Source organism: Anastrepha ludens, chromosome 6 (genome assembly GCF_028408465.1).
Source record: "Anastrepha ludens isolate Willacy chromosome 6, idAnaLude1.1, whole genome shotgun sequence".
Taxonomy (NCBI): domain Eukaryota; kingdom Metazoa; phylum Arthropoda; class Insecta; order Diptera; family Tephritidae; genus Anastrepha; species Anastrepha ludens.
Genome location: NC_071502.1, coordinates 96,936,267 through 96,953,954, shown reverse-complemented (window position 1 = coordinate 96,953,954; position 17,688 = coordinate 96,936,267). Strand labels below are relative to the sequence as shown.

The 17,688-nt window shown below is 36.5% G+C and overlaps 3 protein-coding genes across 6 annotated transcripts in view; 1 reads left to right on the top strand and 2 right to left on the bottom strand.

The window, feature by feature from the left end:
- LOC128865936 (fatty acid 2-hydroxylase) overlaps positions 1–10,376 on the top strand; it is a 66,220-nt gene extending 55,844 nt beyond the window's left edge. For all 3 annotated transcript variants that reach the window (XM_054106364.1, XM_054106365.1, XM_054106366.1), the window contains exons 3-4: positions 9,113–9,346; positions 9,422–10,376. In XM_054106364.1, the coding sequence (XP_053962339.1) occupies positions 9,113–9,346; positions 9,422–9,919 (732 nt within the window). In that variant the 3' untranslated portion in view covers positions 9,920–10,376. The remainder of the gene's footprint in view (positions 1–9,112; positions 9,347–9,421) is intronic.
- LOC128865935 (uncharacterized) lies at positions 6,397–8,871 on the bottom strand. Of its 2 annotated transcripts, none has more exons than XM_054106363.1 (6): positions 8,547–8,871; positions 8,162–8,340; positions 7,884–8,095; positions 7,087–7,814; positions 6,842–7,000; positions 6,397–6,781 (listed from the first exon to the last, which is right to left on the bottom strand). In XM_054106363.1, exons 1-6 carry the CDS (start codon positions 8,644–8,646, stop codon positions 6,621–6,623), a joined length of 1,539 nt encoding a protein of 512 aa, XP_053962338.1. In that variant the 5' UTR covers positions 8,647–8,871; the 3' UTR covers positions 6,397–6,620. The 2 variants fall into 2 exon arrangements, with proteins under 2 accessions (XP_053962338.1, XP_053962337.1); XM_054106362.1 differs by having other exon boundaries at positions 7,884–8,098; positions 8,547–8,870.
- A 2,819-nt stretch (positions 10,377–13,195) lies between the features above and the next one.
- Positions 13,196–17,529, bottom strand: LOC128866204 (chromatin-remodeling complex ATPase chain Iswi). Its single transcript, XM_054106749.1, has 7 exons — positions 17,325–17,529; positions 16,898–17,115; positions 16,576–16,830; positions 15,432–16,518; positions 14,339–15,370; positions 14,113–14,273; positions 13,196–14,048 (listed from the first exon to the last, which is right to left on the bottom strand). Exons 1-7 carry the CDS (start codon positions 17,373–17,375, stop codon positions 13,787–13,789), a joined length of 3,066 nt encoding a protein of 1,021 aa, XP_053962724.1. The 5' UTR covers positions 17,376–17,529; the 3' UTR covers positions 13,196–13,786.
- Positions 17,530–17,688: the final 159 nt, after the last annotated feature.

The following is a 17,688-nucleotide window of genomic DNA, read 5'->3' as shown; positions in this document are numbered from 1 at the left end:
AACCTTCCCCAAAGACGATATATTTCCCATATAAATTACGTGGGATTTTGCTACTTTTTGGAATAAACTTTTTTTTCTCTAGTATGCTAATTTACAGCTATGAAAAACACATATTCTGATGGCAATTTTAACTCTCTACAAAAAAGATCTCTTAAAATTTTTCGATAAATTGACTCCTTTAAAAGTTACTCGAAGTTAAAGTTGAACTGTGTGTAAATTTCAGACATTTTCACTTTTGCAGCAAAATTATTACTGTTGTAGCAAAAAAAATGAGCTGATTGTTTTTCCAATCAGAAATATATTTATAAAGTTAATTTTTTTATGGGTTAGTACAGTATTTAAAAATTAAATTGTATTCTGATATTTAATATTAATTGAATATTTAAGTTTATGTATCTCAATAATTACACCGATTCTAAATTAAAGAATTATAGTCTTAACAAATTTCAATATATAATTAATTGTTGTTGATATGACAGAGAACATCCACAACGCTATGAGAAGATATTTACATACAATACTGAGAGTTGAGAGTGCCGACTAAACTATAGTAAAAGTACTAAATACACAAGAATGATAGAAACAAGATTGCGCCCATCAGAGCGTACGTGACGTCACGTTTGCTGAGATGTGCAGTATTGCCAACCATTTGCTCTTCGCAATAAATTTAGTGCTTTTTTATACCGAAAATGCGAAAATTTTGAAGTTTCGTGTTTGTTTCTTTTTGCGTTTAATTTAAAGCTACCGAAACTGTAAGTTAAAAAATAAACTGTATTATTATACAAAAGAAAGTTAAAAAGGTCACTCTGAGAAGATTTTAGTGCTAATGAAAATTAGTTGGTTCTTATAAATTTGATATTTTGAAAGTGAAAATTTAATTTTTTGTTCCATTTAAGGTTATGCAAAAATATTAAATGCCCTTCTCTCAACTCTTCTTAAGATTGAAAACCTTTTTACACATTTTAAAAAGCCTTTGAATATTTATTGAATGCGAATTAAAACCATAGAGGTGTAATCGTTTCTTCCGGTCATCAATCCTTAGTGAGACATAGGGCATTAAGAGTTATATTTATTGTAAAAATAAACAACAAAATACCAGAAAATACTAAAGAAACCATACTGACATTTTTACAAAAAGAGTACCTTATCTAGTTACATAACTTCAAATATAGCAAAAAAGTCGTTCCCTTAACAAAAGAGTCTCGCTTAAAAAAAACCTCTTACATTAAATTGTACATAAGCATGACACATTTATTTAAAAAAACGCACATTTTAAAGACAATTTGTCACACTTACAAAGTTCTTTAAGTGATTCAATAAAAATTTGTTGGGTTATTTTCTTTGAATGGGCATTTTAATGCGTTTCTATATCCAAAGCTAGGCAACACTGCAGTAGCGAGAGAGAGATTTGACTGCCGAAAGCAGAAGAACACCAACAACACCTGCACTCGCGGGCAATGCCACCAGATGTTAAAAAAAGTAAAGCTAAATAAAACTGAGTGAATTATTTAAATAATTATTAAAAAATGTATATTTTACAAAATTATAAACATGACATTTTAATTAGAACAACTAGAAAAATGTCATGAAGAAAGAACTAAAACTCCGAGACACAAAATAATAAAAATAATAAAATTGCCATCAGAATATGTGTTTTTCATAGCTGCAAATTAGCATACTAGAAAAAAAAAAGTTTATTCCAAAAAGTAGCAAAATCCCATGTAATTTATATGGGAAATATATCGTGTTTGGGGGAAGGTTTATTCTGAATATTAAGTGCTGATTTTGATCTGATAATTTTTCTTAGACGGAAAACTAAAAGTTTAGGGGGCGTCGCCAGAAAAATAATCAAATTGGTAAATAACGGACACCCTATTGTACACTCAATTCTTCCAGGAAGGTCGCAGCGGGGCTTCTTAATCGGCGGGCATTGTAGCATCGGCGTCAGTGACGTGAATACATAAAACCAAAAATGTTTTTGTTTATTAATGTCATAATTCCTATATGAATTTAAAAAAATGAAAAAAAAATTCACGGAATAAAATGCTTAAAAAAATGAATTTTGGGGCAAATTTCCCTACTATTTTTGCTTCGAAAAAATTACAATATTTTTTCGAAAATTTTTCAAAAACTTGTAAGATCGCATAGAAAGTAATATAATAAAAAAGATGTGTGCAAAATTTCAGGGAAATCGGTCAATAACTTTTCGAGTTATCGTGTACCCCAGTGTAGGATCAGAAAACTTTAATGATCTGAGTACAAATTTAAGAGACACCTTTTGCAGACGTCCATTTCTGTCAATTGAAAAATTGTGGTATGGCATACGAATAAAGGCGCCATATTCCAACGAAATATACAATAGAAAACTGCAATTTCAGATAAAGTGCCGAGAAATTTGACTAATACGTCGTACAAAGCCTGAGAAAGAATATGATTTGGATAAGATGAAATTACTGTGACTAGAAAATGTAAAGCCACTGTCAAAAATTACATCTAAACCTTTGATTTTTTAACAGGTTGAAGTGCCGATTTTTTAACTCTTTGCACTTTTACATCGTATTTTACATCACAATGTTATCAATAAATTGAAATAGGTCTTACACACTACATTCAAGTACATGTAAGTATTTACGTACATACGTTTAAGTAGATTTGAAACTACACCTATTACACTCCAATTTTTTATTTATTTATTTTTTTATTTTTTTGTTTTTAAATAAAGATACCACTTTTCGTGCCTATATTATAATTATTATTAATATCAGCTATGTTTCCCAACACGTAGATAAGATAGTGAGACAGCTCGCAAAGAACGTCATTAACGTTCTCTGCAGGTCGTAAAAAAATGTCGGTTAAATGCACACATTCATACATGTATGGATCAGTACACAGGTGCATCTGAGAGCGCGCGAAATGTGATAGGTTCAGTGGAGCCAAATGTCGTAAAATCTATTAAATGAGAAGAGCTTAACATATTACGTTATAATGATTATCTCCTAATTACATGTAGTTAATTTATAAATATTTATATATACGGCTGATATGCTTTCCTTCGAATGAAAATGATTGATAATCCATTTATTTGGTCGTATAGATTTAAAGAAAAATACAAGGTGGGCCATGTAAAATTTGCTTTTTGAATCGGCTATAAAAAAAACTAATCAATATATTTTCAAACTTTTTTTTTTATTTTGAAGATTGAACATTGTCATTTATGCATGAAAAATAATATCGTCCAAATGACTGCCACGACTGGCTTTACAGTAGGCCATTCGATCAACCCAATTTTTAAACACATTTTCGATTGTTTGGGCTCCAATTTCATGAATGGCAACTTCGATTTCGTGTTTTAAAGCATCAATCGTCTCTGGATGGTTCGCATAGCATTTGTCCTTAACGGCTCCCCACAAAAAATAGTCCAACGAGCTTAAATCACAACTCCGAGGCGGCCAATTGATATCGGAGTTTCGGCTGATTATTCGGTTTTCAAAAACCGTAGCCAAAAGTTCGATTGTAACTTTGGCAGTGTGACAAGTTGCACCGTCCTGTTGAAACCAAATGTCGTCTATGTCATCCTTTTCAATTTTTGGAAACAACTCGTTGAGCATGTCACGGTAACGCTCGCTATTTACTGTAACCGCGGCTCCTCGCTCATTTTCGAAAAAAATGGCCCGATGATGCCACCAGACCAAAAACCGCACCAAACAGTGACTTCTTGTGGATGCATTTGCTTCTCTACAGTAACGTGTGAATTTTTTGAGCCCCAAATCCGACAGTTTTGCTTATTGACGTAGCCTCCGATGTGAAAATCAGAAAAGAAGATGAAGACTCACTGGAAATAGGTTTTCAATATTTCCCAATTTTGTTCAAACGTGTAGCGTCCCATTTCGTAAATGACAAACCTTTAAGTAAATTATGAACACATTTGATATGTCATTTGTGTTACCATTCTCAAAAAAATAGGTGGTTCAAAAAGCAAACACTATATGGCCCACCCGGTGTAAGGTTTGCGTACATAAACATAAATAACAAAGTGCAAGGTTTATTATTTTGAAGACATTTTTTGTTTAGTACTTTTTTTCAGCATTTCTTCTAGGCTTTTGAGGCATTTACATAACAATGTAAAAATGTAGCTTAAAATACTTTGGCCAATTTAAAAAATGTGCCTCATACGTTTTTTCTCTGCTCGACCCTGTCTAACGCAGAAGAGGTCTCTTTTTTTCCTCTGCTACCAGCATTCTGCCATTCATTCGTTCTATCATTTTCCGTGAAGATTCACTGAATTTCGTCTCAGCTCGGCTTGGGCCAAAAATTGGCGCACTTTAACCGCACATCTCTTTACTTTTATTATTCAATAATTGCATAAACTTACAGTATTTGTAATACTTTTTAAATCTTAAATTAAAAATAGAATCAATAAGTTTACTTTCAAGTATCTATCAGCTCAACCATTGCGCATATTTAGAGATAGAATTCGTCAAAAAACGAAATTTAGTTTCTTTTATTTGATTAAACCCAACGGAGTATCTCTCTTGCCAACAAGTGCTACTTTGGACTAAGTAGGCAATTGATTAGTAAAGTCCTCTCTCGACGAATAAAACTAACACTCTACAAGGCTCTCATCATGCCCGTCCTAACGTATGGCTAAGAAGCTTGGACAATGACCATATCCGATGAGGCGTCATTTGGAGTGTTTGCGAGAAAGATTCTGCAGAAGATTTTCAGGTCTTTGCACGGCTAATATCGGAGGCGATGCAACAATTAGCTGTATAAGTTTTACGACGACATAGACATAGCGAATAAAAATCCAGCAGCTTTGTTGTCTAAGTCATGTCGTCCGAATGGATGCAAACGCTTCTGCTCTGAAAGTATTCGATCTGGTACCAGCTAGTGGTAGCAGAGTTAGCACGAGAAAGAAACGAATGGCGCGCTTTGTTAAACTTGGCCAAAATCGAGTAAGCGGTTATCGCGCCAGTCAAGACGAAGGACATTTGATTAAAACTTTTTTTAATTGCTATGATGACTGTGGCTAGACATAGTATGGTAAACTGGTACAACAACAACAAATGGTCTTTATATAGTCAAACTTCTAACGGTTTCAAAGCTCTTTTAGTATATTATAAAACATATATTATACTTCGCTGTAAAACGTAATATTTCTATTATTCATGTTTTTATGGCTGTCACAAATCTATGATATAAAGTCGTAACTTTTCAGTCGTAAATGTGTAGTCGTTGTCGACAACGAATCTTATTCTTTTATTGCCTCTGCCTCTATCATTGGCCATTTCTTATTTAATATATGCCTTCAAATAAACTCTATGAATTTTATCTAAAATATATTTACTTACATTTCCCATTTTAATCACCATTTTTATTTAAATTTAGAACTTTGGATCAATTCGCAATTTAATTTTGTGTTTATTTTTACTTTGCGATTAGCTATTTTCCTCACTTGCAAATTCTTACAAGTACAAATTTATCCAGTAAAACCCTGCAACTTCCCCTTAAAATGAAATGCCATTTGGTCTCTCACTTCCCCTTACCTTGCAAGTTTTTTGGGTACATAAAAAACAAAACTTGATAATTATTTTGCTTCATAAGCAGACCTATTTATAAGTACAAATGCATGTATGTACATATGTATTTTTATTATAACATTATTGTAAAAAAAGTAATTTTTGTATATAACCCTGAAGTGAACCCTGAATAATTTCGTGAATCTAAATGACAGAGAACGAGCGTTGTTTAATTGCCTTCAGAGTGGCTTAATGTTTAACGCATTAACGTTCTCTGCAAATGCTCTCTTCGTGAAGAGCAATCGGACGTAAAAGAAATATGGCAAACAATGCTTGATAATTTCTACTTCCTTTTCAATTAACTTAATAAAATGTTTCATTAATATTAACTAGTTTTTGTTTTTATTATCTTTCTAAGCAAAAACTTGTTTACATACAACCAAAGGCAAAGCTTATTCGTAAAAATACAAATTTCTCAGGCTTTCGGTTATTTTATAAGTAACTTCGAAATGAAGGAATGTATTTTTGTTTTTTCATTAACATTTAGCTTGATCAAGCTTTTCTTACCGTCTTTTTCTCAAAGTATGTATGTATGTATATCTGTTCATAAAACTGCTATCAGTTAATATGCATGTATTGTATGATTTAAAATGAGTAGATATAGATATCTACAATTACTGCGACTCTTCTTTGCCATTTGCCATATCAACATATGATAAATGTTTTAAAACACTGTATATCATACTCGCCCACATACGCACACACACACACACACACACAACTATTCAGACGCACATGCTCACAAACATATTCATTCGCACCTATCCATTTGAGCACACAAATCCTCTGAAAATCCTGTGTAAGAAAAATAATAAAATTCAAGTGGTAGTATATATAAAAAAAGCACTCCTACGCCATATAAAATAAAAGTACTTAAGCCGATACATTCAAGTATACGGAAATGGCATTTATGCCTTCAGAGTGGCTTAAAATACAAGTTTGGTACATTTTTTGCACATATTTCTATAATTGCAATTTTTACGCCTCATTGACTGTTGGTCGAATTTACATTTTCGCTCATCTGTGTTGACTTCACAACTCCTATTCTTTATGTTTCATATACACCTTGGTTTTGGAGAATACTCTTATGTCGGTTTCAAGTAGCTTCAGTTCTTTTTCGATCTCCGCTTTGCGAACGCGCATACGTAATGTTTCAGTGGTCATCGGCATGTGATTCAGTTCATTGACAAGCGCTTTGAATCCTGTAATTTGTGTTCATAAAAATATGATTGAAATATATTCTAAACGAACTTGTTACTTACTAGTTTCAGCTGATTGTAGTGCTGCTTGTCGCTCTTTGTCCGGCAACGGATAATGCCCTGGCGGGCAATTCGGATCGCGCTCGCTTTGACGTTGGAGTTGTTCCTCCTTTTCCCGTTTCTCGCGCTCCAAATAGCGTGGCAGACTCAAGTTATCGCGAGCTATAAAAAGAGCATAGGAAAGTAATGCATACAAATTTATTCGAGTATTCGAGTACATTAAGAAATACTTCATTTTTCTAACTTACAACCGAGCTTGTGTATGCTGCCATTAGAACGTTTCTTCGTTAAGTCTGTATTGCTTTGCTGAGAGTTTTGTGAAAAATTTGTGCGACGGCTACGTCCAGATATGCAAACAGCTTCTACGCCGCCGTTAATACCGCCATCAGCGCCAACATCGCAGTCGATGCCGCCACTAGTACCATTGTTTAAAGACATATTCTCGAAAGTGCTACGCACATCATCCTGTACATGTGGTTGCATGCGGTAACGCACTGGCTGTTGCTGATGCTGCTGTTGTTGATCTGGCGGTTCGTATGATGATTGCATTGTTGTCGTAGCTGGCAATCCATCACTGTCCCCCATATTGTAACCATTGGTGAAGTGCTGCTGAGAACGTGGGGTTGGCGCAAAGTTGTATTTGGATGATGCTTCTGGACCATATAAGCGCTCAACGCTCTCAGTGCCAACTACATCTTCGATATCAGGCGCTTCTTCCTGTTGCTGACCATTATAATTTTGTTCCGCATACTGGTGCTTCTTATTATGCTGCTCATATTTATCTTGCATCTGAGACTGTTGCTGCGCGGTGTATAGGTTTTCATCGGTATTTTCAAATCCTCTTTGATCTATATCATCAATTGGTGGTGGGTAAAATGAGTTGCGGCTCTGCGCATCGAATGCTGTATGGTGCGAGCTTTGGACAAGGTTTGTCTGTAGGTCATTTAAACGAGACTGACAATCGTTGGCAGAACACCTGATAAATTTCCCAATAAGAAATTAGTGCACAATCAGAAGCAAATATTTACAAAAACCGCTTTCTTACCGCTTCAACGCATCATATAGAAATTGTTCATCTTGTATATCTTCTGTTTGGACTTGTTTATGCACAGATTTTACTGTAGTTGTGCTATTCGTACGCGACAAGCCATTTCGGATGTGATGATTGGCACCATCACCGAAACCACCGGTTACAGATCCGCCAACAGCGCGACCGCTGGGCACTCGAGACAATGATGGGCAGCGGGTGTTTCCTTGCTTCTGAATAAAAAAAATTGTTAAAATAAAAATTTCCGCTTATTATTTTCATGTTAGCTGGATTACGTCTAATCCATTGTTGTTGTTGCTACGTTGCTGGGATTGTGAGCGTCGCCCAATATATTTTTGTTCTCGCATCATTTGCTCTTGCTGCTGTTGCATCTTATTCTTGTTGGTTACACGTTGCAATTCTCGTAAACTCAATTTATTCTCACGTAGAAAGTTTCGACGATTCCGCTCCATCTCTGTTTTCAAAGAAAAAAATGTAGTTATTTCATTATAGCTGACTTCTTACTATTACTACTACTAGACAGTAGAAACCGTAATTCCCACTTTTTTGTTGCTCCTGGCAACCGGCGCGGCATAAACATTAGCAACAGCAAAAGTACCCACATACCACAATATTTGTAATTATGGGTTATTATGATTTTTGGCCACTGGTTCTACTTACTGGGCACACTGAAAATACCCTTCAACGTTTCCATGGGTTTCAACGATGTTGTCGGCATCACATTTCTACTACGCGCCTCAGGTACTCCTTCGCCGCTCATGCAAGAGCTGCTTTCATTTCTCCGCTTATAACCCTCCGTTTTGCTGCTTTTACTTTGTTATAAATTCAGACAAAATATATATTCTTCTCACAAATTGAAAAAATAAAAAATTTCAAAAGAAAATTTGAAAAAATTTGAAGTTTTTGTGCTCGATTTTGACTTCTGTTTTTATGTATGACAGTTATAGGCCAATGTCAAAGCCAATCGCATTCTGCGATGAAATGTCAACTAACATTTGTTTGTTACTCCTAGCTTTTGAGAGACGCCAGTGCTGCCAAGCTTGCACGTAAATAAATAATTGTATGAATTTCGTGGCACACAATTAACGATTTCTATCTGAATTTCCGTTGGCTAAGAGTGACCAGTTAAATTGTTTCCAATAAATTAATGCGCATTTATAATTTTTTTTCTCATTTTAATTACGCTACTATTCTCCATTTCATTAATGTTTCTCCATCTATTTCAGCACCTGGTGGACTGGTCAAAAGCTATGCTCCCACAAATATCACACATTACACGCCATTATGATGAATGGGTGCACAAGCCGGTCGACAGGCCGTTACGCTTATTTGGGCCAACTTATATAGAGATGTTTACAAAAACACCCTGGTGGGTTATACCACTCTTTTGGATGCCCGTTATTAGCAAATGTCTTTGGGATGAATTCACACGTAATTGGAGCTCTTCTAGCACAAGCACGGTAAGGTCGCATACTACATTTATTTTTTGGCATGCATTTTTTAATTTTTAATTTCTTACGATTTATTTCCCCCAGCAAACGCTTTTGGTTGCCTACTTTGCAGCCGGTATACTTCTCTGGACCTTACTTGAATATATGCTTCATCGATTTTTGTTCCACATGAAAATAAACGCCAGCACCAATCCATGGCTGTGCACATTTCATTTCATGATTCACGGTCTACATCACAAGGTACCTTTCGATTCAAAGCGTCTTGTCTTTCCGCCACTGCCGGGCGTCGTTATTGCCACTATCTTATATACACCAATCAGTTTTCTGTTGCCACATCCACGTATTGTATTAGCCGGTGCGCTGTTCGGTTATCTGTGCTACGATCTGATGCACTACTACCTCCACTATGGTAATCCTTCATTCCAACACACACGCTTCATGTACGATATGAAACGCTACCACTATCAGCATCATTTCGCGCACCAGGATATGGGGTATGGCATAAGTAGTCCTTTTTGGGACATCGTATTCAATACAAGGATACACTTGCGTAAACTACGATTTCCATTGCGTTGGCGATAAGTACTGTCAAATAATCACCTTAGGCCTTACACATAAATATATTTAAGATGGAATAATTAAAAACATATTTAAAAGTAAGTTATTAAAATGTCACATAGCATCGGCTTATGAACAATGCTTTTGCTATTAGTACTTTTTATATGTAAAACATTACCAAAGAAGAAAACTGTACTGAGAAATCATTCCTGAATATGCACATACGAGTACATACGTGCATAGTTGTATGTAACTTTAGTAGACACATTCAGGGGCTGTGTCTCGTGTATGACGATTTTACTATCAGGGTGGATTACAATGAGTTGTTTTGAAAATGTTATTTCTATTGTTTTGTTGTATTTATTTTAAATTCTTCTATTATTACTTAGTTTTAAGCATAAAATAAAAAATGTATTTTCTGATGGAAAAATTTATAATTTTTTCGTACAAATGAAATATAGCCAAAAAGTTGTAAAAGCAAGGCATATAAACGAATGTCCTTTTAATTTTATTTCTTTAATTTTTATTTTTAAATAATAAAATTTTCATATGAAATAAACTTCACTTAGGTTGGGTCTTTACCCATTACCCATCAAAGAATTAAGGGCCCATCAAAACACGAAATCTTATCTTGAATGCAAAGTAGAAATTTTTTAATTGAGAAGAGGAACTGAAATCAATTGGAGATGGCATGATGAGAGCCTTTTAGAGTGTTAGTTTTGTTCGTCGAGAGAGAACTTTACAACTCATTTGCCTACTTAGTCCAAAGTAGCACTTGTTGGCAAGACAGAATCCACGTTGGATTTCAAGGTTGACATTGTTATCGGTGTTAATGCTGGTTCCTAAATAAAGGAAGTCTTTTACAACCGCGAAAACATAACTGTCAACAGTGACGCGGGTGCCGATACCCGAGTGCACCGACTGTTTGTTTGATGACAGGAGATACCTACAGAACTAACAGCGCGGTTGTAAAGGCCGATGATGTCAATATCATCGGCATATGCCAACAATTGTATCTTACGCTCGTATAAAATATTGTGCCTGAGCGATTAAGTTCTACGGCTCATACGACCCTCTCCAACATCAGGGTAAAGAAGTCACACCAAACCTCGTTTGGTATCAAATGACTAGGAGAAGTTCTTCCCAATTCTGACGGTGCATATGTCACTACAGCGCTTTTTACACCTTTACGAGGGTCGTTTGAAAAGTACGTGCAAACTCAGAGAGAAGACACCACTCGCACGTATCGAGGCTATGTTTAGTTAGTAGCATCTCTTGGAAGAACGCACACCAAGTTTAAGCCAGATCGGGATATTTCTTTGCGTTTGGCATTCGTTTGAATCGAGGAAGTCGAGTGATTTTCCTTTTTCATCACGACCAAGCACCAGCTGACGCCTCAGCAGTTATGGTCGCAAAATTTATTTCCATTAATTTCCAGCTCGTTTCACATCCTCCTTATATTCCAGACTTTGCTCGCTCGGATTGCTCGGGCTACTAGTTATTTCTGAATTTGAAGAAATGGATGGCAGGAAACATATTTTATTCGAACGAGGAGATGGTTGCAGAAACGAAGGGATATTTCTAAGTCTTGGACAGCTTTGGACAAGTTTATAAGCTTTAAAGTAGGATATGTCGAAAAATAAAAAAAAAATACAACAAACAAGTAAGTAGTTTTCATTTTTTTTGCACAAACTTTTCAAACTACCCTCGTAGTAAGATCAAAAACAGCTTTCAATTATTTTCTAAAGAGATTTTCGATGGGGCTCGGGGGCTATATTCTCCCATATGTAGTGTATGTACACATATAGTCAAACGGATCCCTGCTCCAATTTCCAGCTCAATTCTTCTGGCGAAAGTTGAAATTATGCTCGCTCTCGAGAATCAGGGCAATTGAGACGTCTGTAGTACAAATAACGACTTGATAGAACATTTCGATTTTTTGGTATATGCCAACGCGTGCTAATGGTAAGACTATATTTATGGAAAATTAAAAAAAGAACACACATAAAGTGAAATAAAAATTCACAGGTAAAGAAAAGCGATTTTCGACTTAGGCGGTTATTGCTTGCAATCACAGAAATACTATGTTTTCATATTCAGAATTGTTGGTCATGCAAAGTTTACACTGTGAACGCCGTTATCTATCACTATTGGAAAAGAAGATGATTAAGACTCTGTGCTCTGATAAGTAAATAAAGGGTATTCCAAAAGACGCGCCTACTCTTACTGATATTGCGGGGAATGCTGCTGAAGAGACAATACTTGGCCGGATATTAATCCGGGTCGTTCCGGTAATATAGGCTCTTGTGCCTTTTTAATGATATTTGTTGTCGCATAGTCTGACGGAAGAGCAGATGTTTCGTTGTTGTTGCAGCAATTCATAAACTTCTGGCAAGCGTAATGCATTCATCGATCGTCGGCGTCTATCTCGTCTAATGGTAAGCATAAGAAACGACGGCGTAGGTCCCAAGGGAAAGGGGTTGCAGATAAGTAGGTTTAAGGGAGCACGTAAATTGGTAGTTAGATCGTGCGGGATACCTTCACATGCCGTACATATGTCGATTATGGCTGGCTCGATCCTGAATAAGTAGGCATAGGTGGCTCGTTGTATGACTTGGTGCCAAAAAGTATTAAAAATGTTTGATAAAGGACAATCTCGGAGTGTAAACAATATCGTGCAGAGAACGTTAAATATAGAGAAGTCTCAATGACTGAAATGGCAGCACTTTTCAGGGGTACTCGTTTTGCGCGCGTGGTACACAACAGCGACATTTTTCACAGAACGTTAACAGAAATATGCTCAACTGCAGAAATTTAACAGCTTTTGAGAATTAAGAGCTTTTTTTTTTGGAAACTTTCCGTTTTGTGCCAAAGTTAGGTTACAGGTGCTTTTTGTCTCTTTATTTGCATGAAAATTCATTTTTGAATTTGAATTGATTTTGCGTAATTTGCGCCAAAATTTCCATGTCAAACCAAAAGAGTCTAATGAACTTTAGTTTGAGAAAAACTTTTGATTGACGTCGCGCAATTTTCAAACGCTTTCGATTTTCCGAATTTTTTTAAACTTTTTCGATTTAAAAATGAGCAGAACGTGTCGTGTGCGCGGGTGTCTACAACAGCTGGTTCAATGTAAACAAGAAAATTTAGGCCTATCTCCCACCTTTACAAAAACTTTGGCATTGCACACCTCGTCACGATCAACTGTTTACCAAAGTGTTGCTTCAACGAGAACACCTCCTGCAATTCCGCCTTTTGCACCCAATGTGCTTTTGTTACGAAAATAAATGTACTTGACTATGATTTTGCTTTAAATCCTTGCGAGATATATTAAATATTAATTTTGTATAGTTTATATATTTTAAAATATTGAGTACGCTTAAGACAAATTAAATGGAGTGAACAGACATCGAGTAAAGCGGTCAGAAAAACTTTAAATGTAGAGTTGTGATCAAAAGATATAAACACTTTTTCTTCTATTAAAATATAATAAATATATAGAAATTTAAAAATATAGTTATAGCATAAAAATGTCATTATTAAGATAATTTAGGGATTTGAGTAGTACTATAGAGTATAAAGTTAAGTATGTATGATTAATAATTTGCTGCTTAGTTAAATTTGCTGCCACAATGCCAACGCGTTTATTGCATAAAGGCGTTAAAAGTGGCAAGTGGTTGAGTTTTGCGTATGTCGGTTGTAGTACAATGAAATATTTATGAACCCTCAGTGCGCAGTTGTGGATTAGGCAAAAATAATAATTGACGAAAATCATATAGAGTTGGTTTACAGTTTTTATCAAGTTTGTGGATTACATCAAAGTTATTTATGACTGTTACAACTGTTGGTTTTTTTGTTTACTTAAGTTGATGTGGGATTTCTTACACATAAAATTTACTTTTTCTTCTTTTTTGAATTCTTTTCAACGGGAATTGTCTCGGATTTGCGCTTCTGGTTCGCCTTTGCCGGTGGTGCACTTGTTGTACTCGCGCCGGTTGAGTTCTTAGCGGCTTTCTTCTTTTTCTCTTGCCGTTCCTTTTCTTCGAGTTCAAGATTCTCGCGCTCGATTAGTGTTATAAGTGTGTTGCAACGACGTTGTAATTCCAGTGCCGTACGAGATTTAATAAACCAATCGAAACGAAATTCTGGCGACGAACTTCAAGTCAAAGAAAAATTTATTACAACAATTTCTCGCATTTCTCTCTAATATTATTTCTTACCGTATAGCATCCCGTAACTCCTCGTATACATTCTCCTTGTCGAAGCCTAACTTGTGCAGCATACAGACAAGGAAGCGGTCCTCACGTTCTACATAATTTTTGCCCTTATTGTTTCCATATTGCAAACGTAACTGATGGAATGGTGCGCGATAACGGGACATCTGCAAAGAAAAGTAAATAACATTTTTTCTATTTTGCTTATTATTTAATGTTCCCTTCCACTCACTTTCTGATCTAGCGCCTTTTTGATAGACAGTCTTCGTTGTATCTTTGCTTCGCCGCGTTCGATTTGACCCATAATTCTTTCGATGTCCTGCAGTTCATGACAGCGTTCCCAAAACACTGCATTATATTCTATTACCTCTTCAGGAGTTTTGCCCTCTACATCTTTTGCAATGTTTTCAATATCGTCACGTCCATATTTCTCGTTGGCTTTGATAAATTGATTGAAATCACGTTTGGTCCATGTAGTGAATCCCTGTGTCAGCAGCGACTCTTTCTCAGCGACCTCCTCTTCTGACAGTGGTTCAGCTTCGTCAATCTTACGTTGTTCCTCGCGTTGCATTTTAGTTGCCTCCGAACCTAGTTCTGGATTCTTCGGCACTTTATAGCCCACTGTTTTGCGGAAATAGTATATCTCCTGATCGAGCAACTCAAAGAGACGTGGCGGAAAGAACTGGAAATCTTGTACAATAGGTTGTTTAGGTGGACGCGGCGCTTTAGGTGCTTTGGGTTCAGAGACCCGCAACGCCTCACGGAAATATGCATCGACCGCATAGTTGGCTTTGCGTTCACGCTTAGGTGGCTCGATCCAATTACCTAGCGCATTTAGTTTCTGTTTTTCACGGTAATCTTCACCCTCAAACTGATACACAGACGTCGAACCCCCCTCGCCACCCACAGTGTCAACGGTAAATGTGCGCAAAGAGCTTTCACCTAATTGATCCAACTTAGCCTTGTCTTCAGCGGTCTTTGCTTCTCCTCGTTCCAAAATAGTATCGATGTCTTCATCAGTGAGTTCAGAGTCCTTCGAGGCGAACACATGATTAGCCCCAAATCGGATGATATTTAACATTTCATCTTTATTCAATTGTGCAGATCGATTATCGACCAGGCGTCCTTGTTGTATGACCATTTTGTCCAGACGTAATTTTACTTCAGCGCGCTCCACAATCTTTTCTTCCACCGTATTTTCGGTGATGAAACGGAAAACTCGGACTTGCTTCTTCTGGCCGATACGATGAGCGCGATCCATTGCCTAAGCGAGTAAAAAGGGAATAGATTTATACTCTTTAAATGGAAACATCAATAGGAAGTACCTGCAAGTCCATTTGTGGATTCCAATCGGAGTCATAAATGATAACGACATCCGCAGTGGCTAAATTAATACCCAAACCACCAGCACGTGTGGAAAGCATGAAAATAAATTTCGAACTGTTGTCCGCGTTGTATTCCTGAATTTGTCTGTTACGATCTTCGTGTGGTGTTTGACCGTCCAAGCGACAATACTGGTAGTTGCGCCATAGGCAATAATCTTCGAGTATATCCAACATGCGTGTCATTTGTGAAAATATAAGTACACGTGAACCCTGTGCTTGCAGCTTGGGCAGTAATTTATCCAATATGACCATTTTGCCCGAGTTATAGACTAAATGTGTGTCGGTAGTATATGGAGGGCCGGGTTCGGCCCCATCGAACAGATACGGATGATTGGTGCATTTACGGAGTTGCATTAAAATATTTTGTAGACGCATTTTTTCCAGTTTACCCGCACCATTCACAACATCAATATCTTTCATTAAAACTTTTGTGTACCATTCCCGTTGCATTTTCGAAAGACCAACAAATATTTTAATTTCTTTCTTAGGCTTAAGACGACGTTCCACCTCCGCTTTGAGGCGACGTAACAGAAATGGTTTCAATACTGCATGTAAACGTGTTATAAGTGCATCATCACCCAGACAGGTGTTCGTATTGAACCATTCATCGAAATCTTCCGATGAGTTAAAAACGTCCGGCAACAAGAAATTAAGTAAAGCCCACAATTCATGCAAATTATTCTGCAGTGGTGTACCAGTGATTAGTAGACGATTAGCTGTCTTAAACTCGCGTAAAATTTCTGAGAGCTTGGACTTCTCATTTTTGATACGATGCGCTTCATCTATCACCATATAGCGCCAATTAAATTTCTTAAAAACTGACTTTTCGCGTATGCACATTTCGTACGATGTGACGCAAACATCCCATTCGCCTGGCAATAAAATATCGCGTATGAATGTATTACGCGCATCTTGATCTCCAATCAAGCAGACAGCGCGCAGTGAAGGACACCATTTTTTGAATTCGTTAACCCAGTTTTGTAATGTGGATTTGGGTACAACAACAATATGTGGTCCAGCCTGATTTCTGTAATACTTTTGCATAGTTACTTACATAATAAGAAATATGTTTAAACTGGCTTACTTAAAATGCTTGAGATAGCCAAGCAACGAAATCGTTTGTAAAGTCTTGCCCAAACCCATCTCATCAGCCAATATTCCATTAATGCCGTTTTCGTACAGAGATATCATCCAGTTCAAACCTCGCACTTGATAGTCACGCATTTCGCCATTTTTAATGTAGCTAGGTGAGCTCTCAAAACGGAAAAGCTCTTTCGACTGTGTGTCCTCAGCCAATAGTTCCTCGTCTTCTTCCTGCTCTGTTTTACGGTGGCGATGGCTAAATAAGGAAATATTTAATAATTACCTTTACTTCTATTTTTCATCACTTAAAATTTTTCACTTACTCTGCATTGCCATCTTTCTCCTTTTCCTTATCTTTGTTCTTTTTTGGTCGACCTTTAGGCTTTGTGGGGCTTTTCGAGCTATTTGTCATGAAATGTGTAAAAATTTCAGTTTGCTTAAGTAAAAAATCGAAACGTTTGCCACGATCAGTTTCAATTTTGTTGTCGAAATCCACTTCCTTTTCAGCAGACGAAGTGGTGGCCTCCGAAGTGGTTTCATTCTGAAACATTAACTTAAGTTTTAAAAACAATATGCAAAACAAACAAACAATAATTTGCCGCGTTTTTTTTCATCAATTACATGCTGGCCCGGCATTTTCAGCTGTTCGTAGCGTCGCTCACAAATGCCTTGCCTTGCGTGTGCGGTGCTTCTTCCAAGAAGACATATACACACACACGGCTCACATTTTTTGTGAATAAATTTACTTACCGAATTATCATTAGCTTCCATCACTTCAGTTTTTCCTTCTTCTTTGGACATTGCCCTTATTATAAATAAGCTCCTTGCAACAATATTAACAATATTTCTTCAGTTTTTCTGCAGTAATTAAAACTTTTTACACATAAAATTTTGCAGGCTGCAGACAAATTTTCACAGAGAAGACGAACGGAACCATGTAAAATGAAACAGTCAAAGAGAGTGGCATTCAAGTTTTGAGACAGGGTCGCATTCGCAAGTGCGCTGAATTTCATAGCTGTTCTATAGAACTCTGTTTGCGATGATCTATCGCATGTGAGCTGGCAGTTCTATGGCACATGACATAATTACCATATTGGGCATTTCATTGCACTGT